Source organism: Manis pentadactyla, chromosome 4 (genome assembly GCF_030020395.1).
Source record: "Manis pentadactyla isolate mManPen7 chromosome 4, mManPen7.hap1, whole genome shotgun sequence".
NCBI lineage: Eukaryota > Metazoa > Chordata > Mammalia > Pholidota > Manidae > Manis > Manis pentadactyla.
In genome coordinates this window covers 155,206,448-155,232,117 of record NC_080022.1, presented here as the reverse complement: position 1 = coordinate 155,232,117, position 25,670 = coordinate 155,206,448, and the positions used below count along the sequence as shown (strand labels likewise).

The window sequence follows — 25,670 nt, the reverse complement described above, 5'->3', positions numbered from 1 at the left end:
AATTGTTGCCAGGATTCCTATCTAAGTAGTGTCATTCTAGAACCAGGTTCTGAAGCTTCTCATTTATGGCAGTCACTTTTAAAATTTGGTAATGTGATATAAAGGAACTGCTATCAGAACCACCAGGAATTCTGTAGTGTATCTACTTATGTAAGGAAGCAGATTTGATAAGGCCATATTTTAATATGAATCAGGTTATGAAGGAAACAGTTATCTATGATAAATTCATTACTTTCTCGCCTTTCATTTTCTTAGGAATGTCTGTGTTAAAGTTGATTAAACACTGCCATGTGGTATCTGAAAGGAAAAGAAATCTTACTGATTTAATTTAACAAACTAAACCTATTGTCTTATTTTCTTGCATTTGAAGGTCATTAATAGGTGGGACTCTTCCTGTTGTCAGAAACATATGGGTACATTTTGAGTTGTTGGGCATGTTTTTAATGGTCTTCCTACTATATTTATCTCTTTTGCTGATGAGCTTATTGCATCAGAGTTAGACAAATCTTTGAGTACTGATACAGAAAGCCTTCCAGGACGTAAAGATTTATCTAAGTTTTAGAAGTGTATGTGTAGTATGTACTTACATACTATGTATAGTGGGAATCTTTTTTTTTTTTTAAAGCAGCGTAGGTGATTGTGATGATGAGCCGGGTTTAAGACGCCTGCCCTAGTAGGGAACACTTCTTTTCAGTGAAATTCCAGGTCTAAGGTAATTTTATGTATGTAGCCAGAAAATGATGTTATACTAATTATTCTTAGCAACTTTTGCTTTTCCTTTTTTCTTTTCTTATTTCTCTACAATAGTTTATGCCAAAGTGGCTTCATTCATATGGATGAACCAAGGATTGGGCTAGCGCTGTACAATTAGAATCAGACAGCTGATTGCCCAGCAGGATGCTGTCAACTACCCCAACAGAGGACCTGAAGGACCCTGAAATTGCAGAACTCTTCTTCAAAGAAGATCCAGAGAAGCTCTTCACAGATCTCAGAGAAGTTGGCCATGGAAGCTTTGGAGCAGTGTACTCTGTAAGTGTTAAAGGCTTAATGTCAGTGACCAGCGTTTATTTAATAACAGTCCTGAAAGAGTAAAAATCAGTAATACAAAGAGATATAGGCAATAGTCTATTTAATAGTCACTTGCATTAGGTGTATATGAAAAGATCATTTTATTTATGGAGCTTCTTAGATTATTGAAAAAATGGGAAAGATATTCTGCTATAATTTCCATGTTGTTAACACTACTTTAGCAGTTTTATGACATACATTACAATTGAATCAAATATCGCAAAACACTGACTTATGTAAAGTCCCGTACACACATTTCATTATTATTCATTCATTATTTCTTCCTATTAAGATTGCTTTTTTTTCCTCAGCAATAAGTTTTGTATAGATGTTTAATATTTTGGTAGTATTACAGATTTAGCTTTTTTAGTTTTAATGGGTACCTTAAGAATAAAACAACAATTTGAAATATTATTTCCTTAGAGAAAATGTGTTCCAAATTTGTAACAATTTGAACTTTTCATTTATTTCCCATTTGTAAATTAGAGGTAAAAATAAGGTAGTAGAAATTCCCTCTGTAATTTTCCTACCCAAGGACAGCTGCTATTAAAATTTATATAAACATCCTTCAGAAAATTTATGTGTACACATGCTTTATGTGTGTGTGTGTGATGTAGGTTATGTTTGTTTGATTTCTGAGTTGGACACAGAATAAGGGAAGAGACACTCAGAAAACAGGTATTTCATAAACAACCTTTTTTCTGTGTTATAGTTTTGTCTGAATGTACACTTCTCCTGTTGTTCTCCTTAATACTAATGTGGAGAAATATAGAATAATAAAGGAAAAAAATATGCAGACTCTTAGAAATGGGCCCAATAAGAGAACCCTGTTGAAAAAATCCCTGTCATGTAGTCCTTCAATATGTGTCAGTAGTGTTTTTTAATTGACTTACTTTATTAAGTATAATTTGTATACAGTAAATACAGATATAGTAAATGTATAGGTCGATGAAATTAGACAAGTTATATGCCATACAACAACTATTCAAGATACAGAATGGTGATAGTGTGGGGACTAGAAAGAAGTACATAGAGGACAGAATGATAACTTGTTTTGCCTCTTTTGATAATAAATATTCTATATAGTAAAAAGTTAAAATTAAGTCATTATTATGGGTGGAGTCATGAAAAGGCAAGCAGGAACAATGAATCCAACTGTATTTGGGCTTTAACCACATTGGAGTAAAAACCAAAACTAATATGAGTAACTTTCATACACAGTATTTTAACTTTATACCCTTTGTCTCCTTGGGAAGAGGAAACTGCAGGAAAATCTTGAACTCTTCTCAGTAAATTTGTTTCATATTGGTATGGGTGTGACAGTTCTGAAACTGTGTGTTTCAAGATTGAGCAGTGAGTAATTTTGATGTCATCTGGAGTCAGATCCTAACTGAAAGAATGATAGAAATAGGAAATTGGCAAAAGTAAGGAAGAACCATGTGGGACTAGATAGGTATTGGATAGGAATTTGTGGCATTAATATGAACTAATTGTATGGCATATATATTTCCTAGCTCTCTCTTCTGTAAGATTCTAGTTGCATTGATATCCCAGTAGCAACAAACACACTTAGCACTCAGATCTTGAATTCCTCACTACATGGATTCCTCAGCTCTTGGAGTAATGGTTCATTCTATTGTGGGGACAGGGATCATTAAAGATAAGCTCTAGAATATCTTGTACCAGAAGGTTAAAAAGTGCTTTAAAAAAAAAGGGCCCTTTCAAGAGGATGCTAGAACCAGCTTGAAGGTCCTCCCACTGGCCAGATCTAGAACAATTTGAGCATCAACATAAACATCTATTGATTATAACCCATTGAATAAAATAGGAATTCCTAATTTCCATGAGAGATGAAGGATGGATAGATAGTTGGAAAGGGAGGGCTTTTCTTTATAATAGAATGCTGACTGATACATGTGAAGGGAATGGTAGAGTTGGGAAAAACCAGCATTTTGAAGATTGCAGCAATCATTGCAAAGATTGTTTTGGGTAGAATCTTCAGTGGTTGCTAAACCTAGGGGGAAAGTTTGATGAGCAGGATATTTATATAGTTTAAAAGTATCTCTCCACGGATTGCTTGTTAGATACAAAGTAGGAAACAGGGGTTGTAAGTATATACATTGGAAAGAAACAGTCAAATACCTTGAGTGGGTGATGAAAATTAGTAACCAGTGATGAACAGACATTGTATGCGTCCAGATATGATACCCTGAAAAGGACACAATATAACTCATGTAGTATTTCAACCAGAGATGTGTAACCAGAAACCAGTCTTGAAGAAGCTTCAGACAAACATAAATTTAGTAAGGTAAGTACTGCTACGTAGTCTCAACAACTGCCAGTGTTATAAAAGATAAGGAAGGGATGAGCAAATTGTTCCAGATTAGTGGAGATGAATAAAACATGATGAGTAAGCACACCCTGTAATCCTGAAGGGAGAGAGAAACATGACTGTGGACATTAAATATTTTTCTGCGGGTTTTTTTTGTGTGCGTGTGATAGGCAAAAGTAATCTCATCTTAATCTGATTTAATTTTAATGTAATCATCATTACTAATGAGTTTGGATTTTAATAAATGACAGTGATTTTAACTTAGTGTTTTAAAGTAATACTAGATTTGCAGATTTTGCAATAATAGTAAAGAGTTTTATCCTATAATCTTCACCCAAATGCTTTAAAGTTTACAAGTTTCATAACCACAGCACCTTTATTTTTTTTTTTTTTTTTTTTTTTTTTAGATAATTATTTTTTATTGAAGGGTAGTTGACACACAGTATTACATTACATTAGTTTCAGGTGTACAACACAGTGATTCAACATTTATATACATGATAATTCTAAGTACCAGCTATCACCATACCAAGTTGTTACAATATTTTGACTATATTCCTTATGCTATACATTACATCCCGGTTGCTTATTTATTTTACAATTGGAAGTGTGTACTTTTTCTTGGTTGTTGTTGTTAGGGCATCTCTCATTTTTATTGATCAAATGGTTGTTAACAACAATAAAATTCTGTATAGGGGAGTCAATGCTCAATGCACAATCATTAATCCACCCCAAGCCTAATTTTCGTCAGTCTCCAATCTTCTGAAGCATAACGAACAAGTTCTTACATGGAGAACAAATTCTTACATAGTGAATAAGTTACATGGTGAACAGTACAAGGGCAGTCATCACAGAAACTTTTGGTTTTGCTCATGCATTATGAACTATAAACAGTCAGTTCAAATATGAATACACATTTGATTTTTATACTTGATTTATATGTGGATACCACATTTCTCTCTTTATTATTTTTAATAAGATGCTGAAGTGGTAGGTAGATACAACATAAAGGTAGAAAACATAGTTTAGTGTTGTAAGAGAGCAAATGTAGATGATCAGGTGTGTGCCTGTAGACTATGTGTTAATCCAAGCTAGACCAGGGCAATAAAACATCCACATATGCAGAAGATTTCTCTCAGAACAGGGGGGGTGAGGTTCTAAGCCTCACCTCTGTTGATCCCCAATTTCTCACCTGATGACCCCCCAGCGACTGTGCCTGTCTTAGGTTGTTCCTCCCTTGAGGAATCTTACCCGTCTCTGGCTAACCAGTCATCTTCCGGGGCCACACAGGGAAATGTTAAGTTCACAGCACCTTTATCAAAACTAAGAAATCAACATTGATACACTGACACTATTAACTAAACTACATACTTTATTCAGATTTTCCCAGTCTTTATGCTCTTTTCTGTTCTGGAATCTACTCCAGGATACTACACTGCATTCAGTATACCCACTTTTGAACTTTATCTTGTGCTAATTAGAAAGGTAGCTCTTTAGAAAAACAATGAAATTAGACCCTTACCTCTTACCATATATGAACATTAAAATGTATCAAAGACCTAAATATAACAGTTACAACTATAAAACTCTTAGGGTAAAACTGCATGACCTTGGTTTTGTCAAAGGATTCTTAGCATGAACAAAAGAAAAACATAGGTATTGGATTTGATCAAAATGTAAAACTTCTATGCTTCAAAACAGTGCAAAGACAACCAACAGAATAGGAGAAATTATTTGAAATCATATGTCTGCTAAGGGACTTGTGTCTAGAATACATAAAGAACTCTTACAACTCAATAATGAAAAGGCAACCCAATTTTTAAATGTGCAAAGGATCTGAATTGACATTTCTCCAAAGACGTACAAATGGCCAAAAGGCACATGAAAAGATGCTCAACATTCAATTGTCACAAGTCTAGAAAAATTATACTAAGTGAAAGAAGCCAGTCACAAAAGACTGTGTATTATATGGTCCCAAAGTGTACAGAATGGGCAAATCTCCAGAGACACAGAAACTAGGTTAGTTGTTCCTTAGGGCTGAAGGGGTGAAGAAAAGGGATAGGAGAGTGATAGCTAAAGGGTGTGGGGTTTTGTTTCTTTCTTTTTTAATTGGGAAAAAATTTGAGGTAAGATACACACAATATAAAATTTACCATTTCAATCATTTTTAAATGAAACAATTTGGAGTTTCTTTTTGAGGTAATGAACGTTCTAAAATTGTAGTTATCAGTAAATTGCATGTATCTGTCATATCAATCAGTATTGCCATGGATCTATCAGTGTACTAAAAGCTATTGAATTACACACATTCAAATGGGTGAAATGTGTGGTATGTAAATTGTATCTCATTAAAACTGTTAGAAAAGAATATAGCTGGTTAGACCTATTGACTAAAATCAAGGGGCTCACAAATAGATGAGTAGAGAACATTTTGGAAAAATAAATTCATATTCAAGATTTTATGCGGATAGATCCACCTCAGCCATTATGGTAAGTGGTGCACGTTTTCATTAACCAGTCTGCCAGTAATTGAAATTGGAATGTCATTAGTTGTTTCCAGGACCCACTTAAAAGAATATATATATTTTTTAAGGAACTCTATTTAGGTGTAATTGAAATATGTGCTTGTCTAATTTTTTAACAGTTTTTTTGAGATTTAAATTCCATACTCTAAGTCCACCAATTTTAAGTGTGCATTGCATAGATTTTTAGTAAGTTAGAATTTTGTAGCTATCACCATAATCTAATTTTAAATTTAAAACATTTTATCTTTGGGAATTCATTAAAGACTGAATTGAAGATGAATTCTTCCACAGATGACTAGAGATTATTAACCCTTTTTACTGAACTCATTTGAAATATTTTGCAGCTATCCTCTTGTGCCTTCTTCATATATAATCTTTTTTTTAAACACGTAATGAGAATTTGGCTCTTGGTTTCTAAAGAGTTAACTTTCATGTTTCTGTTATGCTTTTATTTTTTTATCAAAATATCCAGAACAGTGGTAAATAGTAATTGTGGTAGCATTTTAGCTGTCTTGTCTTAATTCTAGTTAATAGTTTATCATGTTGAGGAATTACCTTTCCCGTGTGGGTTTTCTAAGAGTTTGGTCTTCCCTGCATTGAATTCATTTGGAGTTGGGCCTTTTCTGCATTTTCAGCATTTATTGAGCACTTACATATATAAGTATATATTTTTCCCCTTTGATTTGTAAAAAATGTGGCAGATTCTGAAATGTTTTCCTGTATCAAAATTTTGCATTTCTGTGGTAATGTATTTTATCCAAATGAAATATTGTTTTCATGCCTTGTAATATTTAATTTTAAAATTTTATTTTGAGTTCCCTGGTCTAAATTTATAAGTCAAATTGGTACCTAAGTTTCTATTTTGTGCTGCTGGTGAGGGTTTAGTTGCTGGGTTAGACTGCCTCCATAAAATTAATGGGATAGCTTCCCTTTTTTCTCCCAATTTATCCTGGGAAGTTCCCTGGTGAAACTTTTCCACTCACAACTATTTAAAGACGATTAGTATTCTTTTCTGTCTGTCACCACTGTTTTACTCAAATTTTCTTCTCTAGATCAATTTTAGTAGTTCTTTCCTAGAGAATTGTCCATTTCGTTGAAATTTTGAAGTTTACAGGCCTAGCATAGACTTGTATGTACTAGTCATTTTTTTGTTTACAGTTCTACTCAAATTTCTATATTTTCCCTCTCAACTAGCTCATTCAAAGATGAACATTCATTATTTTTATTTCTAAAGTACCAGCTCCTTGATAATTTGAAGTTTTTTGCTATCTATTTAGTTATTTTTTTAATGTTCTTTAAAAGCAGTTTTGATATCTTTTTTGACATGGTAGTTTATAAATGCTTTTATTCTCAGAGAAATGATTTCCCAGATTTAATCTGATAATTTTTACAATGCTCTTCTGTCTTTTTTAGGCACGAGATGTGCGCACCAATGAAGTGGTGGCTATCAAGAAATTATTTTATACTGGAATGCGGTCTACGAAGGTGGGTGAAATATATATGTTTGTATCGGCATGTTAAAGAAAGCCATACCATTTTAAATTGGGGATAGGTGGGAATTTTCTCAAAAAATGTTGAAAAATATACAAATATTAAGTGTATATCTCAGTGAATTTTCTTCCACAGACTCAGTGTGCTCATTTAAATTGTACCTAGAGCCGTAAACAACATTCCTGACATACCAGAAACCTCCCTACTGTGTCCCTTACTTTTAATTTTACTTTTAGATATGTGCTGCTGACACGAGTTTCATTTTTAAAATTGTTCTTTAGCAGTTTATTCTATAATAGAGGGATTATCATGTCTAAGAAAGTAAACTAGAATAAGGTACATTTGACAGTAAGTATACTGGATATAAATTTTTAATGGTAGAGAAATTATCTAATGGCTGTTTCAAATAATCAGCAGGCAGCATATATCTAGTCTGAAAAATAAGGCAGTGGGTAATAATCTGAAAAATAAAATTATTGATACTGTATTGCATGTACTTTTGTTCTTCAGTATTCTGATTAGTTCTTAATTGCATAAGTTTATAAAATGTCTACTTCCTAAGTGTTACCTGTTTCTTTAATTCTTCAAAAATTTAATTATTTTTAATTGTGGTAAAGTACACAAAACAAATTTACCATCTTAATCACTTTAAGTGTAAGTTCAGTGGCGTTAAGGACATTCACATTGCTGTGCAACCAACACCACCATCCATCCGCAGAACTCTTTCACTTTGCAAAAGTGACATTCTACCCCCATCAAACAATAACTCCTCATTCCCTCTCCCCGCAGCCCCTGGAAATCACCTTTCTACTTTCTGTCTCTCTGAATTTGACTCCTTTAGCTATCTCATGTAATTGAAATTATGCACTATTTGTCCTTTTGTGACGGCTTGTTTCACTTACTATAGTGCACTCAAAGTTCATCCATGTTGTTGTGTGTGCTTCTGACTGTGTGTGTGTGTCTGTGTAAAAACACCACATTTTGCCCATCCATCATCTGTAAATGGACACTTCGTTGCTTCTACCCCTTGGTCATTGTGCATAATGCTGCTGTGAGCATAGGTACACAGATATTTCTTTTGAGTCCCTGCTTTTAATACTTCAGGGTATAGGCCCAGAGGTAGAATTGCTGGATCAGTCTTTAATTTTTAAAGGTTTTGGTTTTGTATATTTCTGGAATCCCTATTTTATGGTAAGTCTTGTTTTTTGTGATAATCACACTTATGGGTATGATAACACTGCTGTGATTGATCACTGTTCCATTATGTTGATACCTAAAAAAACTCTTAATAATTTCTAAAACCCCTTTAAAAGCTCCATTTTTTACAAGTTTACTGTAATTTTATTTGCCATTCCATAGTATAATTTTACAACTAGCTTTCCTAGCCAACTTGTGTTCGAGTCTGTTTAATTAGTCATGCCTAGAACAAAAAGTTTCACCTAGGGCAGCATCTTCTCCGTCTAATATTGTATCCTTCCTGGAAGTGTTTTTTACATTTAAGAACACAGGTTTTAGCTTTGTTTTGTTTTGTTTTGAGAGTTTGCCTCCCAGAGCATTCAAATTTGAAATGTAAAGCCCATAAAACACTTTCTAAACCTAGCATCTTCCAGCTTACACATTTTACACTGTGAATATCTTCTGCTCTATTTTGTTGAGGGCTTATGAAATAACATAGGAGATATAGGATCTTAAATTCAGTACAAAACATTTCTTAAAGTTCTGTATTCTAGTTCCCCTACCTTTAGAAATAGGATACAAGTGAGTGGTAAAGCTTGGAAAAGCTGAAACAAGAACAAAATACAGATTCCAAGTTCCCATTCCACATCTACTAAGCTTCTAGAGTCTCTGGGTATGGGCCCAAGTACCTGTATTTTCAGGGTTCCCTGATTGCTTCTTAGAAGTAACTATAGTTAGAATATAGCCTAAGTTACTGAAGTTGTCACAGAGTAGCTTTAATTGCTGAAGGTTCATCTGTTATTTACTAGTAGGCATCAATGGGAAGGCTCTTCCTAAAATCCTGTAGGAAAATGTTTTCATGCTGCTTGGTTTTTCTGTGAACTTCCCTCTGTTATAACCTAAGTGTTCACTAGCATTTTAGAATATGTGCAAGGAATTTAGGTAATTACTTGATTTGAGTTTAAACAGCAGAAAAAACTTAACATTTGGTAGACATTATAAGCCAAAAACACAACAGCTGAACTTTAATGTATGTAAATTATGCCACAGTAAAGTTGCACAAAAGAAGGGAGAGGTTGAACTTTTGAAGAAAAACCACTAAATATAGTATATAGTTTTCAACAGGCTTGGTGTGCGGTTGTAAAATTTTAATAAGACTCATTGATAATAAATTTTATGAAAATAAAAATATGTCCTACCTGGAATGAATTTTATGTAATTGAGTTGTAAACTATATGGACGTAAGTTCTTTAAAATGTATTAGTTTGACATTTAAATATTACAAATGAAACAAAGTTGTATGTTCTTATTAACATTTTAATCTAATAATTACTTTTTTCACTTGTATAGCTTTCTAAGGAAAAGCAACTGTTCCTAATTATTTCCTTTATTCTTTTTTTCTCCCTACAGAAATGGCAGGACATTATTAAGGAAGTCAGGTTTCTACAAATATTAAAACATCCCAACATTATAGAAAACAAAGGCTGCTATTTAAGTGAGCACACAGCATGGGTAGGTATCTGCTCTCCCCTTGCTGTAATTTTAGTAGGTTTAGTTTATTAGTAATTTAAAAACGTCTCAAAATAGTTGTGTAAAGCCATGCACAAACACCTTGAAATGTCAGTTCATACCAAGAAAGGAGGAGCAGCTTTTCCTGGAACTCTTGGGCAGTAGGAGATAATAGAACTTTTCCCAGTTTACTTCAGAGATTCACCTGATCATTTCGTGCATGGGAAAATGTTCTGATGTATGTTAGCGGTATCATTCTTCAAATGCTTTATCAAACATTTGTTGAGAACAATCCTATCACTCAAGGATGAAAATCAGCATATATTTTTGACATAAATGTATTGTAAACTATTTAACCACAAGGATCTTGTGTGGAACGTCGGTGGTGAATCCTGAAGAAATCTGAACTGATTGTGATTCTTTGGCTGAATGATACTAAAGGTAGAAAATTGAGACATTTTATAGCAGAAAATGGAAATTAATTTTGCCCCATTGTTAAATCTAAGATAAGGTAGTAATCTTACAACAGTAGAGGCATAGTAATTGTGTCTTTTAAGAGGAAGGCTAAATTTTCTTTCAACCGGAATGACCTTTTATTTTTAATAAGCTATAGCTGATTATCATTTTAATATACTGAACTTAGATTTAGATTTGTAACATTTGGTTTAATTTATTGGTGATGGTACTCCTAAATTTGAGGCAGTGGTTAAAGAAAAAACAGTGGCCGACAAGGTAGACTGCCTCTCTGTCTTTCAGGTTTCTCCATCTGTAAAACAAGGATGATAATAGGGTCTACTTCCAAATGTGGTTATGAGGATTAAATTAGTTAATATATATAAAATACCTTGCACATAAGAGGTGCTCTGTGTTGGCTTTATAGGAAAGATTTAAACTGTAACCTTAATTTTGTATATATAGTACCAAAGGATAATTTTCTGCTTCCTAACAATACCAGTATTGCTACTATAGGTTAATATTAATAGAATATGTATATTCCTTTATAGCTTTAGTTAGTAATTATATGAAACACACATGTACAAGCAGTTCAATGTGGGCATTATAAAAGATTAATGTAGCATTGGCTTCACTTCATGTATGCATTTAACAAGTTCACAAAATGTGTAATTAAAGGTAATTGATAACTAGAGTTTGTTTCACTTCAAAGTATCTTCTTGATCTCCTTGGTGAATTTGTTTTATCTCATACAGAATCTTCTAGTTTTAATAGTGTATTTTAATGTTTTATCACTTTTTCCCATGTAGCTTGTAATGGAATACTGTATAGGATCTGTTTCAGATTTTCTGAAAGGTAAGTTTCCTTTATTTATTAAGAAAATAAAAGTATTAGTATAATAAAATGAGAATTTGTTCAGTAAGAGATTTTTAAAATAATGTTAAAACTCTTCAGGAAGAGTGAAAACCTTTGTCTTTTCTAGAGTCTCAGCGTGGTGTGAACTGTCCTCATTAAATATTATGTTTTAGCATACAGATGAGTTTTCTTTCATTATGATTAAATAGGCATTTTTCTGCATTCTTTATCATTAAACTTGATTTGTTCCTTCTGTTCAGAATGAAGATATGTAGGAATATAAAAAGGGAAAGCTTCTCTTTCATTGCTTTTATAATCACAAAATAATTGTTAAATGTTGTTTGTTAACTTTGAGGAAAATTGCCTGTGAACTATAACAAATAGCCACAACTGCACACTTGTTATAAAGTTAAATTGCCTTGTTTTATTATCTTGGAAAGCAAAAAGTTCCTTCTTGCTAAATGTTAGTTTTTAAAAATTTCCCCATATATTAGATATGTGTATATATTTTGTTAAATATAAATGTTCTATAGAATAATCATTTTCAAATGAATTCTTATTTTAAGTTCACAAAAAGCCATTACAAGAAATGGAAATAGCAGCAATTACACATGGTGCTCTCCAGGGATTAGCCTACTTACATTCTCATGCCATGATCCATAGGTAAGTAGTTTAAAAATTATCATATATCAATAAGCAAATGGCTTATTGAATTTGTCAGACCTAGAATTTATTAATCCTGAAAGCTTTATTTGTTTTAGGTAAATAAAAGTATTCTGGAGTTTTACAAACTCATATTTTTTTTAGGTTATCCATGTCCTAAAAAGAATATACTAATTTATTTGATCTCTTTGTTGAGGATAATTTTTATCTTTTTCTACACATGCTGCCAGGCTCTCTGAAGTATGAGCACTTTATAGATTTGTGATAGAAATTTAATTACAGAATAATTTAATTTGTGAAGTGGAAAAGACGATTGGGATGATGTATTCTTACTTTTTTCATTTTACAGATGAAGAAATTGATGCCCCAATTTGTGACTAACTTCCCAAAGCTTACAAGCAAGATAGATTAGACTAGAACTAACCTAGATCTTTTGTCCTCCTGGTGACTCATAATGCCAGATTTGATTCCATGACAGAGACAAGTAAAAGTTACTTAAGACTCCATGCTTTTGAGATAATCCCTGATAATCCTTGATAGTGAATAGTAATTTAAAGATTAAACCACCATAAACAACATTTTTAGCATTGCTATTGGTTTTCCCTGTTTTTAGAAGAAAGCTAGCATTTTTAAAATTATCTATGTGAACCAGACAATACATAGTAAACTTATATAGTAGAGTCGTCGCAAAGTAATGGGTTATCAGTTTTGTAGATGAGAATACTAAGGTCCAAGAGAAATCCACATGCATAGTAAATAAGAGAACCGAAAGAGTTGGAAGTAAAACCTAAGGTCTTCTCAACTTCAAAGAACCTATCCATTTGTTAACAAAATGAAATGGAAGAAAATAGATTGACTTACTATTATATCCATTATAATACTATGTAGTATGAATTGACAAGTGCTTAGAAATTTATTTATTTTTGAATGTATGGTACCCATTGGCATACAAACCCATTATAATCTTCTTAGTTCACTTGTACATTGTTGATTTAGAAAACAGCTTTAAAGTAAGTTTGGGATCATTGATATTACCTTATCCATGTGTTTCAGTTTTCATTTCATATTTAGGTAGGAGAACAATGCTAAAGTTTGGAATGATATGAGTAATTAAAAAAAAATTAAATTAAAAAAAATTTTTTTTCCATTTTAATGTTAAGGGCATACTGAGAAATCTTACAGTTACGTAAGAATGTTCAGCTGAATTTTTAAAACCATTATTTGTACCAATAAACAGGAACTCAAATATAGAGTATGTGCTATTAATTACCTAATTTTTTCTTCTGTTTCTACTGCTATTTTATCTTCTCTTTTAGAAAATTGTTACTATATACTTACAGGAATTCTGTGTATTTCACTTCTTAATTTGGATCTTAATTCTCATTATCTCAACTGAGAGAGATTATCGAAGGCCTTAATTATTCTGATTTCTCCTTTCTATAAAATTTTATATGATTTTTATCATTTTCAGTATAATCTTATGAAGGAAAGACAAATAATTTTCTGTGTTCTCTAAACCCAGAGATATCAAAGCAGCAAATATCCTTCTGACAGAACAAGGCCAGGTGAAACTTGCTGACTTTGGATTGGCTTCCATGGTCTCTCCTGCCAGTTCTTTTGCGGGAACGCCGTATTGGTAAGAATAGTCCTGTCTGGTATTGATCCTCGTATCTGAAATAGGCAGTGTGTGGTTGTACTTTTTTCAGATGCTTTATCTTCTTTCTTGGAAATACAGTGCTGCTTTAGACATTACTCTAAGCACTATACTTTGTTTCAGATATAGATTTGGAGTGCTGCCCGTGTATCTCCTATTGTTTCATTTGTGCCCCCAATATTTCTTTCCTGTTATCATCTACATCATGTATTGGGTATAGGAGTGAAAACATTTAAATATTTAATAAGGGAGAAGAGAGAAGTGCTAAGTGGAAATTTTCTTTAGATTTATCTTTACTGTGTGTCAGTATCTCTGAATAAAAGTATCTGAAGACTGGTAGCTAACTACGAATTTTAAAAAAATTTTTTATTATGCAGAATTTCAAGTATACAGGGAAATAGGCAAAAATATAAGGAAGGCTCACACAGCGGTCAGCTCAGCCTAACAGCACTACCCCAGGGCCCAGCTGCCCTGTGTACTTGCTCCTCTTGCCCTCCCTCCACCTCCAGTTATTTGAAGCGAGTTCTAGACATCATCTAATTTTATTCATAAATAATTCCATATTAATGTCAGCAAGTCTGAAGGGAATAATTTTCCACATCTTCAACTTCCAAAGGTGTTTTCTCTCTGTATATGTTGAGAGGTGTCTTAGGTCTACTGCATCTTCTTCTCCACTTACCTTTCAAATCTCCCAACTCCCATTTTGTTAAAGAAAGGCTTCTCACCCATCCTGAATAGTAGAATGATGCATTGTTCTGAGGATTAAAAGCCTCAAACCCTCACCAGAGGGACAACTTGAGAATACATAACATCTAGAATATATAGCATCAGAAATATTGAAGAGTTAGGACACAAAGTTTTGGCAAGGGCCTTCTGCCTTCACAGTCATCTCTCTTCACTTCCTTTTACTCCTTGCTCTTTCTTTTCCCCAATTATCTTCCCTCCCATCTTCTTTTCTAGTGGATCATAAATTACCTCATTTATAACTGGGATAATTGCCATGAGGACACATTAACATGTTATTTACATTGAACAATGAAGTTTGGCATTTCCTGATAGAAAATAATTCTGATTTGAATGGTTGATATGACTGTGCAGACTGGGTTTGCTAATTAGGTTATTATACAGCAGTGTTTTTAATGAATTGAATGAGCTAGGTCCTCAGCTCCAAGTTGTAAATATCTGTAAAGCACATATACAAAATAATGTATATACATATGTGCGTATTATATCCTTTGCAACTAAGTTTATAAAATTTCGATACCAACTCAAAAATGTACAAGCAGATACATTTTTAAAATAAATTCATTGGAAGTAAGAAAATAAAACGTTTGAAGGCTACTGTTCTGTATGACCAAAACTTTCTTATGTTGAGCCCTAGTTTAGATAGAATCCTCTTCCCCTGAATAAAAAAAGGATTCTTTGGAGAAATAATTCTTCTTAATGCTCCTCCTTTACAAATCAGTGATCAATATTTTATACTAGAAAGGAGCTAGAAAGTTGTGCATTAAAAACAAAACTACTTTTTTAACTTTGTTGAACTTACTGACTCCCCAAGCTTACTTCAACATCTTAACACATTAGAAGCCCTCTATTATTGGCAATTGGAAGTTACATATGTATTAATTTGTATATAGTATATTAGGAATACAGCACTGTGTACATATTTACATGTTTTTACACAGAGGAACACACATACACCTGATGACAATCTTACTAAGCAGTCAGAAACTGTTCTAAATGTCTGTCTGTGCTTAATAACAAGTACAAAGGAAGTATAAGGTGAAGCATACCAGTGAGAACATTAGAGTCTAGCTGAAGATGTGAATTAGCATTTCATTTTATAACCAAGACGCCTATGAAGTTAATAATTGTATGACTTATTTAGTTATGAGTGGCTGTCCTAGCCACTTTTATCACAGAACACTACTCCTATTTGCAAAAAAGACTGATAAACTGCTTATTCGTTGTTGCTTATTGTAGCAGATATTTTCTCAGCTAAATGTAGTGAGCTTGTTTACTTCAAGGAAACGAGTGCCAGTGATAAAATGCCCTCTTTCAAGCAAAACTAAGACTTTTGTAATAAGATACTAAAACGAAAATGTTTGAGAATCACTAGCATAAAGCATATACAGTATTAGAATCTGCAAACTTGAATTGACGCAGAATACAACCCTGCTCTGGGGAATCTTTCCTCCAGGACGCTGTTACATGATCATGACAAATGGTGAGAATAAGTCTAGCACTGTATATGCAATGGTAAATATTTACCTCACAACCTGTAATGCATTTATTTCCCTTTACAAGAATTCTTATGTCCAGTTATGTCATCTGGAATTCACACAGGTATTGTCCATGTAGACCGTCATTACGTTTTTAAAGAATAGTATACTTTTCTTTTCTTATTTAACTTTAAGTGACATTATATGTTTTAGGATGGCCCCAGAAGTAATTTTAGCCAAGGTTGAAGAACAACAATATGGTACCGAAGCAGATGTATGGTCTCTTGGTATAACATGTATTGAACTAGGTAAGCATTGCTCTTTATTACTGTGTAGTAAGTTTTGATCAATGTTTTACCTCAATTTCTGTACAAAATTACAGATTTTTATTTTTATGTCAGTGTTTAAGGGGAGCAATACATCTATTAAAGTTGTCACTTTGGTTATTTGGCAATTTATATATACATATATTAGCTTAGGTGTATTAGATTTGCTGTATTAAATTAGGTCTAAAATAGTTTATAATGTGGTATTAATTTTGAGGTATCTGTGTCTAACATTTAATGAGTATTTGTTAAACACCGAGAATATGTCTATGGTTATAGATTTACCATGTATGAAGGGTCTCTAAAGCATTCATGAATTACTTACTGCTACTTAAGATACTTAATACTTTGTGTTAAGGATAAGGATTAGATTATCAGGCTGCATACCTTATTGTACAGTTTGATTTTATGCACATATTTTATTCTGTTGCCTTAAGTGGAACTATGCTTAAGACAGTGGACCATCAAAACATTGCTAATACTCCCCTTGTAAGGGAGCCACGGTGGGTAATTGAACTGTCACTATAATTGAAGCTGATGGCCATCTTCTTGCTCTTGATTCCCTGCACCAGTCCACAGTGCCTTCCCATTTTTAAAGCTTTATTTAATAGTAGGAAATACTGGGAATATTTAATTGAACCATTCTAGGAGCGACCAAAGATAAAAAATAACAAGTTAAAAGTAAAATCCATGTGTCATTTGGATAAGTCATCAACCTGGGTTTGTCAGTTGTAAAGAAAAAGCAGAAAGGGAAATTGAGGTAAAATAAAAGTAAAAACTTGCTTATCATTAGACAATAAGTACTATAATTTCCATTATAACCAGGCTGTTTCTTTCTTGCAATCTAATATTTTTCCAAAATAATATAACCTTTAGATTTTTTCACTTTTGTTAGGATTCCTACATTAATCATTCCCTTCAAGCTCTGTATCATCATATATATTTTAAAGCTTGACATCAGCAAAGAGAGATTTGGAGATTACCATGTCATCCCCTTCTGATATTTTGGTCTCAATTTGAGGTTTTCAAAGTGTTACTTCCATTTGAAAATGTCTCTAGGTATCTTAAACTCTTGTTCTTTTACTCCTGATTCTTCTTCCTAGCAGTACATCCTAATTAATTTCTTAGGAAACTTGGGTGTAAATGTACAGAAGCTGGTTAATATACTCTGGCTATGCGGTATTTTTATGGGGTATGTGGTTGATGCATATATGTGCCCCTTTGGATAGTGAAATTGCATTAATGATCCTTTTAGATATCATTGATATATTTTGATATTCATTTGATTAGAAAGTATTCCTTGGCCAGTTATACTGCTCAGAAAGAAATGTATAAACCCGGGAGTTTCTGTGGGATGGATTCTTATTTTTCCATGTTTTCTAGTTTCTTAGTATAGTTCATAAAATAGACTTCCTTCACAATGAGAGTTTTTACACTTAGAATAAAGCAACTTCGGATGTGGCCGCCTTTAGATCATTCTTAAGGAGTGAGACATTTCGAAGAAACTCTTTAAGTTTTAGGCATGCATGTGGCATCTTCAAGTTTTAGAAACTTTCATGATCACTTTTTAAAGTTTTACTTACAGATGTTTTGAATTCTGAAATGTCATGAACCAGAACCTGACACTGGTCCCAGGGTAAAGATCTAGAGTAGCACAGGCCAATGAAACGTTCTGTAGTGATAGAGAGATTCTGTATTTGCATGTCTTTCGAGCACTTGAAATGTGGCTAGTGCAACCGAGGAACTGAATTTTAAATTTTATTTCATTTAAATAAGTTTGCATTTATCGGGCATGGGGGAAACTCGATAATACGGGTGTAGTAACCACATTGTTTTTCATGTGAAACCTTCATAAGAGTGTATATCAATAATACCTTCATTTAAAAAATTGTATAAAAAAGTAAGTTTGCATTTACATAGTAACATATAGCTGCCCTTTTAGACAAAACAGCTGTAGAGGCCTGATTTTTTAATACAAATTAGATTTGCTGTCTTGGGAAATATATGTTATATGCTTTTCTACTTTAAAATAACTAAGGATAATGAATTAAAGCAAACTTTTCTTACAGACTAGGTAAGAGAGCAAAACTTAGACCAATTGTATCTTTGGTTTTGATAAATACAGTCCTAAATAAATATGACTTTCATATTTATTTATGAATTATGTATTCATATTTATTAATGAATTTAGAGGTTAAAATAACTTGAATTTTCTCATAGATGACTTTATATGTTTGTTCACAATTTGATGACAAAGATCCCAATTTTGTTGCTTTTCAGCCTATGCGCATGATTGCACAGTTGTGTTTATAAAAATAAAATGTGCCATTTTTTCCGATTATAAAAGTACATGTTGAGAGTAGGATTATAGGGAAATTTTATGAACAATTTTATGTAAGTTTAAAACTTAGAAAAAATGGACAATTTCCTTGAAGGATGCAGATGGTCAAAGCTCATTTTTGCTACAAAGGACATTATTGGGACATTTGATTGAAACTACAATGGAGTTTGAGGATTAGATAATAGTCATGTATTCATATCAATGGTCTGATTTAATGAATGTACTAGGTTCTCTTAGAATGTTCTTGCTTACTGGAAAAATACACTCTTTAGAGATGATGTGCATCAGCGCTGCAATTTCCTCTCTATTGGACTCCCTTGAATAAGTTCTCTGAACTCCACTTTCAACTTTTTTGTTAAGTTTGGGTTTATTTAAAAAAAAAAACTAACAGTACTTCCATTCTCCTGCATAACAGGCACATATTTTAACAGGAAGTTTTCTTTCTTTTATAGCGGAAATGGAGCCTCCTTTCTGGAGTAATAGTTCAGTAAATGTCTTCAGTCACATAATCAGAAGTGAATCCCCTACACTACAGTCTACTGAATGGTGAGTATGGCTGAGAGATGTATTGTTCACATGGTAAAATTTAAGTATTTTTCATGATGTTATCAAAATGATCTCATTTCAATGAGGTGAAGTGTATACAACCTGAAGAAATATTAAAATAGCTTTATTTTATCCATACATCATGTTTATCCTTTCTTATCTCTACTTTTCATAGCATATAAGTAACTCAGTTTAGAAAAAAAGATACATGATGCTACATGGGAGCAAAAAGTATGGCTTTTGTATAAAAATTAATATATTTTTTGTACCTTAGCAACACATACAACCCTAATTATATAATAAATAGCATGATTTAAAGATTCATATTTTATAACTGCAATATATAGATTGCCACAACCTGTAGAGGTATTTAATTGGGGAATGGTTTATAATTGATATGGTATAAAACATAGGTAAAAATGATTAGATAATTTATCAGAGTTACCAGATAGTTCATAATTTTGGGATCATTCTAATTGTCATTATTTATTATTCAGAATGTGCTTTGATGTTGCATCTCCTAGTGCTTCTTTGATAATACTGTTATTCATGTAAAGAAGTTTATTGAAAACAGATGGACGATTTTAGGAAATAAGGATTTTTATCAGTGATGGAAAATTTTAATGGGAAATTCTTCAGGTGTATCTAGCATTTGAAAAGTTCTAGGGGTCTACCTACCGTACTTAACAAATACTTTAAAATTCACAAGTAAGAGGCATAAATTAGCAAAAATTTATTTTTTACTATTACATAATTAAGCCAAGTTCACAGGTCTTTGCTCCTTCTGTAGAGATGTTTTGAAGAAATCTTCACAAAGAGTTTATTACGGTATTTCTAAATAATAGATACACTAAACACAGGCTGTCTTTACACTGGTTGATACTTTGGGAATTCCAAAAAGAATTCTTGTATAAAAGAATTAAATCTTATTTGAATATTGATGACAAACATTCTTGTATAAAAGAATTAAAAATCTTATTTGACTATTGATGACAAATATTGATGGAATATTTCTTACCTACTGCCTTACTGAACTCTCATCATTAGCACTATATAATAGTATGTTACAGAATTCTAATTTTAAAAAATCTTACTGTTTTCTGGAACTTTTATCCATTTGCTCAAGGATGCTAAATACTTAGGTATAAAAAATGTTCCTTCCAAAACAAATAGCGTGATGTTCTGAAACATGCTATATGGAAGATGATCCAAGGGTCAAGCAAGAAAGAGACGTGGCTAGAGAAAAGAAGAAAAAAAAGCTAAGAAGAATATTATCTTAGATTTGAATGCAAAAAGGAAAATGACTGACTTCCCTAATTCACCTCAATGTAGAATGACTTGTGGTACTTAAGTATGTGAGAGCAGGATTTTAAAATAATGTGTGCAAATTTATCTTTGGGAAATGGTAAAGATTCATTAGTTACTTTGCATAACTTTTTATAGACTTACACGATGAACTATATAGTGTATTTTGCCTGCTTTTTTTTTATCATTCCTATTCTCCCTCCCACCCATAGGCACATGCCTTGATTTGTGGATATGTTTTTAAAGGAAATAGCAATATGTTCACTTGATACTTTCCTTTACAATAGGTCTTATCATTTTCGACACTTTGTAGATTCTTGCCTCCAGAAAGTCCCTCAAGATCGCCCTACATCACAGAAACTTTTAAAGGTCAGTTATACTCTGTTTTGTACACCTAAGAAATTGTTTTAAAGATTGTGTTTTATTCTTCTCTGATTCCGAATCAGTATTAAGCACGGTGTACCGGTTTTTGCTAAAATACTAATTTCATAATACTGTTCTTTCTTGGAAACTTTGGTAGTTGCTAAATTGTTTCATTTGTTTTTCAAAATTAACTGCTTCTACCATGTCTGAATAGAATATATTGCTAAATATTCAATTTAGTAGTATTAAATGGCTTAATTTTTATATGTGCAAGCATATACTCATGAGTTACAACTATAAATTTTAATTCATGTGGAACCATGGCATTTCAGAATTGGCAAAACATAGTTTAACTTTGGATTTAATTTTTGTATGTACCACACTTGATATATCCAACTGTTGTATATAAAATAATATGAGAGTAAGAGAAATGATGTGTAATACATTTACATAAATACTGTGGGAGAAAAGAGATTTCAAAAAAACTGCTAAAAATGGATATCACATTTTTGTTTCCTTTTGAGAAATACGTTTTTCTGACTTAGCAATGAAAATGATTTAAAAGTAATGTGAATTCTATTCATTTTTCAGTAGGTTTGGTTACCTAATTTAAATAAATTATTAGTATATGCTTTCTGTCCTCAAAAATAGGTATTCACAAAAGCAACAAAAGGTTTAGTAGAGCTATGAATTATGTTAGTGAAAAATAAGCAGGATGCATTTGTAGAAAACTGTTAAATAACTTAGAATTACAAGATATATTTATTTCATTTTGAGGTTGATATCTTATTAGCAATAATAGTATTATTCACTTAAATAAGGTTTTTAAAACATCTAGATAAGGCTCTAGTGAGTAGCAGTTGACTCTATCTCTTCGTGACCCTAAGGAATTTTGTGGATTTTTCACTAGAAAATAAGAATTTCTGCATGAATGTTTTAGAATTTTAAAGAAGTTCAGTTTATTTTCACTAACACACAGTTCAAGATGCAAGGATATTGAAAGGATCATGTACATATTCAGTAGGGTCATTTGCAACTACAGTATGTAGAAGAGCAGTATAAAGTTTCAGTAACACTTAGGGAATTCTAGGCCATAAGCACACTTACAGTCTCAAACGAAAGCCCAAAAAATAGGTATTCACAGTAGAAACAAAAGGTTTAGTAGAGCTGTGAATTATGTTAGTGAAAAATAAGCAGGATCCATTTGTAGAAAACTGTTAAATAACTTAGAATTATAAGATATATTATCCTCGGATAAAAAAAGACCGAATATCATGAATAGTGGTACATACCAAAGCTAAGGCTCAGGAAAAGGAAGAATGTGACTGGCTTCTTACATTTGCCTAATGAAGGCAAAAGAAGCCCTTTTGGTAATAACCCACCCCTCCAGGAGCAGATACTTGGCCTTGGGTGATCGGATCCCAAACCTGCATATATGTTCATTTACCTGGTCCATTTTGTATATTGACCTTATTGGAAGTGATAGGAAGTATGGCCTGATCACATTTCTGTTGCAGTCTGTCATGAGGAAAAAAACTAAAATGGAAAAACGTGACTTACTGTACGAAGCTATTTATCTCAGAATGCAAAACTGAAAATAAATATCCAGAATTAGAAAAACGGTTATGTAATTTTGGCATGAACATTGATGAAGTAGTCTGTAGGCATTATGTTTATGAGTTGAAACAGCATAATACTTACAGCAATGAAAAGAGAATAATATATAGTTACAACTCTTCAGAGAAGAAATAAATTTGAGCTAGTAAAGGAGGTAAAAGTCTTAAAAGAATTCAAGATCATCTCATGAACTCCAGTGCACAAGGCATCTTTCTGCAATCCATGCTAACTACAAAACAAAATCTATACACAGAAAATTTTGGAGAAGAAATAAATATCCAAAAAATACCAAAAGTAACAATGATAATCTTATGGCAGAATTGTTCTTTCTACTTTTCTGTATTTGATAATGTTAAGCTGTAGTAAGTATTAATGGTAAAAATCACTAATACATGTCTTTTAATCAACTGCTAGTGTTTTATGAAGTGTCATTTAAGCAACATAAAGGAACCCGAAATACCCAAGTGGTATGTTACGTAATTCACCATCACTGAATACATTCCTGTTGAAATCTAATGTAATTCAGAACTGAACATGTCTCCTCTATGAAATCAGTTCTAAGAATTTGTGAGCGTTTACTTAGGGCTGTAATTGGACTTAATTCTTAATGTTTACTTAGACTCTTGATTATTTCAACTCTGCATTTTCAGTTGGCCAACAAAGGTGTCATGTTCAAAGTTTTCATAAAAAGTATGGGGGATGTTATGTAGGCATAGAGTGTATACATGTAAATTAAATTTTATAAATATAAGAAGTAAAAAGCATAACAGAACTAGGTAGCTATAGATTACATGCATTATCTATCATTATTTAGGATAGTAACTCTAGGGTCTAAGAAGGGATTCATTTGTTCTGAATGAAAAAATATGTAGGTCTCAACCTGACTTTTGCCTTCTACTCTTAACCAGCACATGTTTGTTCGTCGGGAGCGCCCTGAAACAGTGTTAACCGATCTTATTCAGAGGACAAAGGTGCTTTCCCAGGAGGCACATAATGGACCACCAGTAGAGTCACAGGAAGAAGAGGTAATAACTTAGAAATGGCTCAAGTATTGGGGTCTCTTTATTGACTTCTTTCCTTATGCAACTTTTCTTGCCAAGAATCTTTTATATCAGTGGTTTCCAGATTGTGCCTTTACGGTGATTCTCTAAAGTTCCACCCAGATGGGGAAAAAGGTTTTGCGATCTTTAAACCATCCTCTTGGTAGTGCACATTAGCATAGTAAAGCTCTGTGAAGTCTATTAAAGAAACCTGTTCAACTTTCATTTAATCTAGTCCCTCTCAAAATTCTGAGCTAGGGGGCACTTTTTTGCTGATGGTCTGATGGCATGGGACATGCTTTCGGAAGTATTTGAAATTACAGGCTTTGGAAGTTGACGGTACTCACACAGAAGTCATTAGAATTACCAACCATTCACCTTATCTTGGTTATTGTATAAACCTTTCCCCCAGTGCCTTTTATATAATGTTTGATAAGTGTTTATTAAATTGGAAATTTCTTGCTTCTTTAAAAATAAATAAGTAAATAAAATAAACATGTGACTTAACTAAACTTATCCTGAGGGAAAAAAATTACCAAGCCTTCTTATTCTGTTACTAAGAACACTTGATTCTTTTCAGTTGTGTACAGGGATTCATTCCTCTACATGGTTCTAAAATACTCATTTTATAGGTGAGTAAAGTAAGGCTCAGAGTGGTTAACTAACTTTTACTGTACAAGCATATGTGTTCGGATTCATATATGACTCTTGAGACCAGGTTCTTTCCATTTTGCCATGTTTCCAAATTTGCTGGAGAAATGTTATAGAACTTTCTCAGAAGGAAAATATAAAGCTTATTATTTGTGGAGCTATCTTTTTTAGTCTAAGTATTTTCTGTTTTCTTCTTTGCTCATGTCACAATGCCAAAGCTTTGATTCTTTTTTTTTTGTTTCTACTGAGAAAGATCCCTGCATTCTGAAAACAGGAGTAGTAGTTACTTTTCCTTTTAAAAGCACTACATGATTAATGAACTATAAAATAAAAGGCTTTCTTACATACAGTTTTGGTGTTTTTGATATTGCCTTTTAGTTCTAACAGTAGTCACTAGAAAATTGGGGCTATTTTAGGTATACGAAATACTTCAGTAAAGTGAAATTAATAAAATTCTAATGTCATTAAACATTAGAATAACAGCAACTTTTTTAGGCTGTGAATGTAAGAAAAGACCCTCTATATACCTTGGGTCTGTATTTATTATTTTGCTTATCTTAAATAACTTTGCTATGGTAAGACTATAATATTGGGGCCCAGATACCAAAGTTTGCCTGATTTGTTCGGAATAGTCTTCTAATTATGATTAAATATACAATTTTTAATTTTACACAGAAATAGGTAGGAATTAATATTAAATTACTTAGTGGAAAAAGTTTAGGCTAAAGACTATACTCCGAGAAGAAATATAAAAGGCTTCAATAAAAAATAAGTAAAAGTGAGGTTTATAGGATTTTAAAAAAAGGTTGGGGTTGTTTTCAGCACTGGAATCATTGAGAAATGAGCAGCATCCCTGTGTATACCCCGTGAGATGTGTAGTAGACATGGATTTCAAACGAATGTCAAAAATTTTAGAGAAAAGACTACACTTTGGAAATAACCCAGAACTGATTAACTTTTTCACATGGTTGGGCTTTTTGGTATTTACTTTTTGGTCACTTTTTTTATCTGTCAACTAACAATTGATAAACTTCCTGGTCTTGGCAAATACAAGAAATTTCTCAAAATAAACCACCAACTTTCCAAAGACTGTGTGTGCCAAGCAGTGTGCTAGGTGCTAATAATCAAGAATTTAGGAGATAAAGATATTTGAATCTAATGCTCTTTTCCCTCAGGAACTAGATTACTGTGTTGGATGGAAAGGGACAGTGAACAGTGCTGAAAGTCATCAGTCTGTTCCCAGTATGTCCAGCGGGGAGAGAAGTCAAAGCACTAGTGTCAACAGTTTTCCAGATGCCTCAGATGCTGAGAGAGAGCTAGACATGATGGAGGGATACCACACAGTCACACCTAGTAGTCCTGTCAACCATTTAAAACCCGGGAGTATTTGGATTTCAGTGAAAAAAAGTTCAAATTTGGTAACTAATTTTCTTACTCTGCTTAGTCTAAGAGTTTGGGTTTTTTTTTTTCCTTTGAAGTTTGGAACATAATTTTAGGCAACTTATTTTAAAGTGGCAAAAGGCTTTTAAATTC

General features: G+C 32.7%; 2 protein-coding genes and 1 pseudogene across 2 annotated transcripts; 2 read left to right on the top strand and 1 right to left on the bottom strand.

Annotated features, from left to right (window-relative positions):
• Window positions 1–897: 897 nt before the first annotated feature.
• Window positions 898–11,674, top strand: LOC118935844 (serine/threonine-protein kinase TAO1-like). Its single transcript, XM_057499515.1, has 5 exons — window positions 898–1,029; window positions 7,339–7,410; window positions 10,012–10,104; window positions 11,364–11,409; window positions 11,670–11,674. Exons 1-5 carry the CDS (start codon window positions 898–900, stop codon window positions 11,672–11,674), a joined length of 348 nt encoding a protein of 115 aa, XP_057355498.1.
• The window catches only part of LOC130683541 (protein phosphatase 1D-like), a 105,877-nt pseudogene continuing 81,120 nt past the window's right edge, over window positions 914–25,670 (bottom strand).
• On the top strand, window positions 11,896–16,819 carry LOC130683542 (serine/threonine-protein kinase TAO3-like). The gene is made up of 3 exons (XM_057501273.1): window positions 11,896–12,072; window positions 13,595–13,708; window positions 16,162–16,819. The coding sequence occupies exons 1-3, from the start codon at window positions 11,999–12,001 to the stop codon at window positions 16,292–16,294; spliced, it is 321 nt and encodes a 106-aa protein (XP_057357256.1). The 5' UTR covers window positions 11,896–11,998; the 3' UTR covers window positions 16,295–16,819.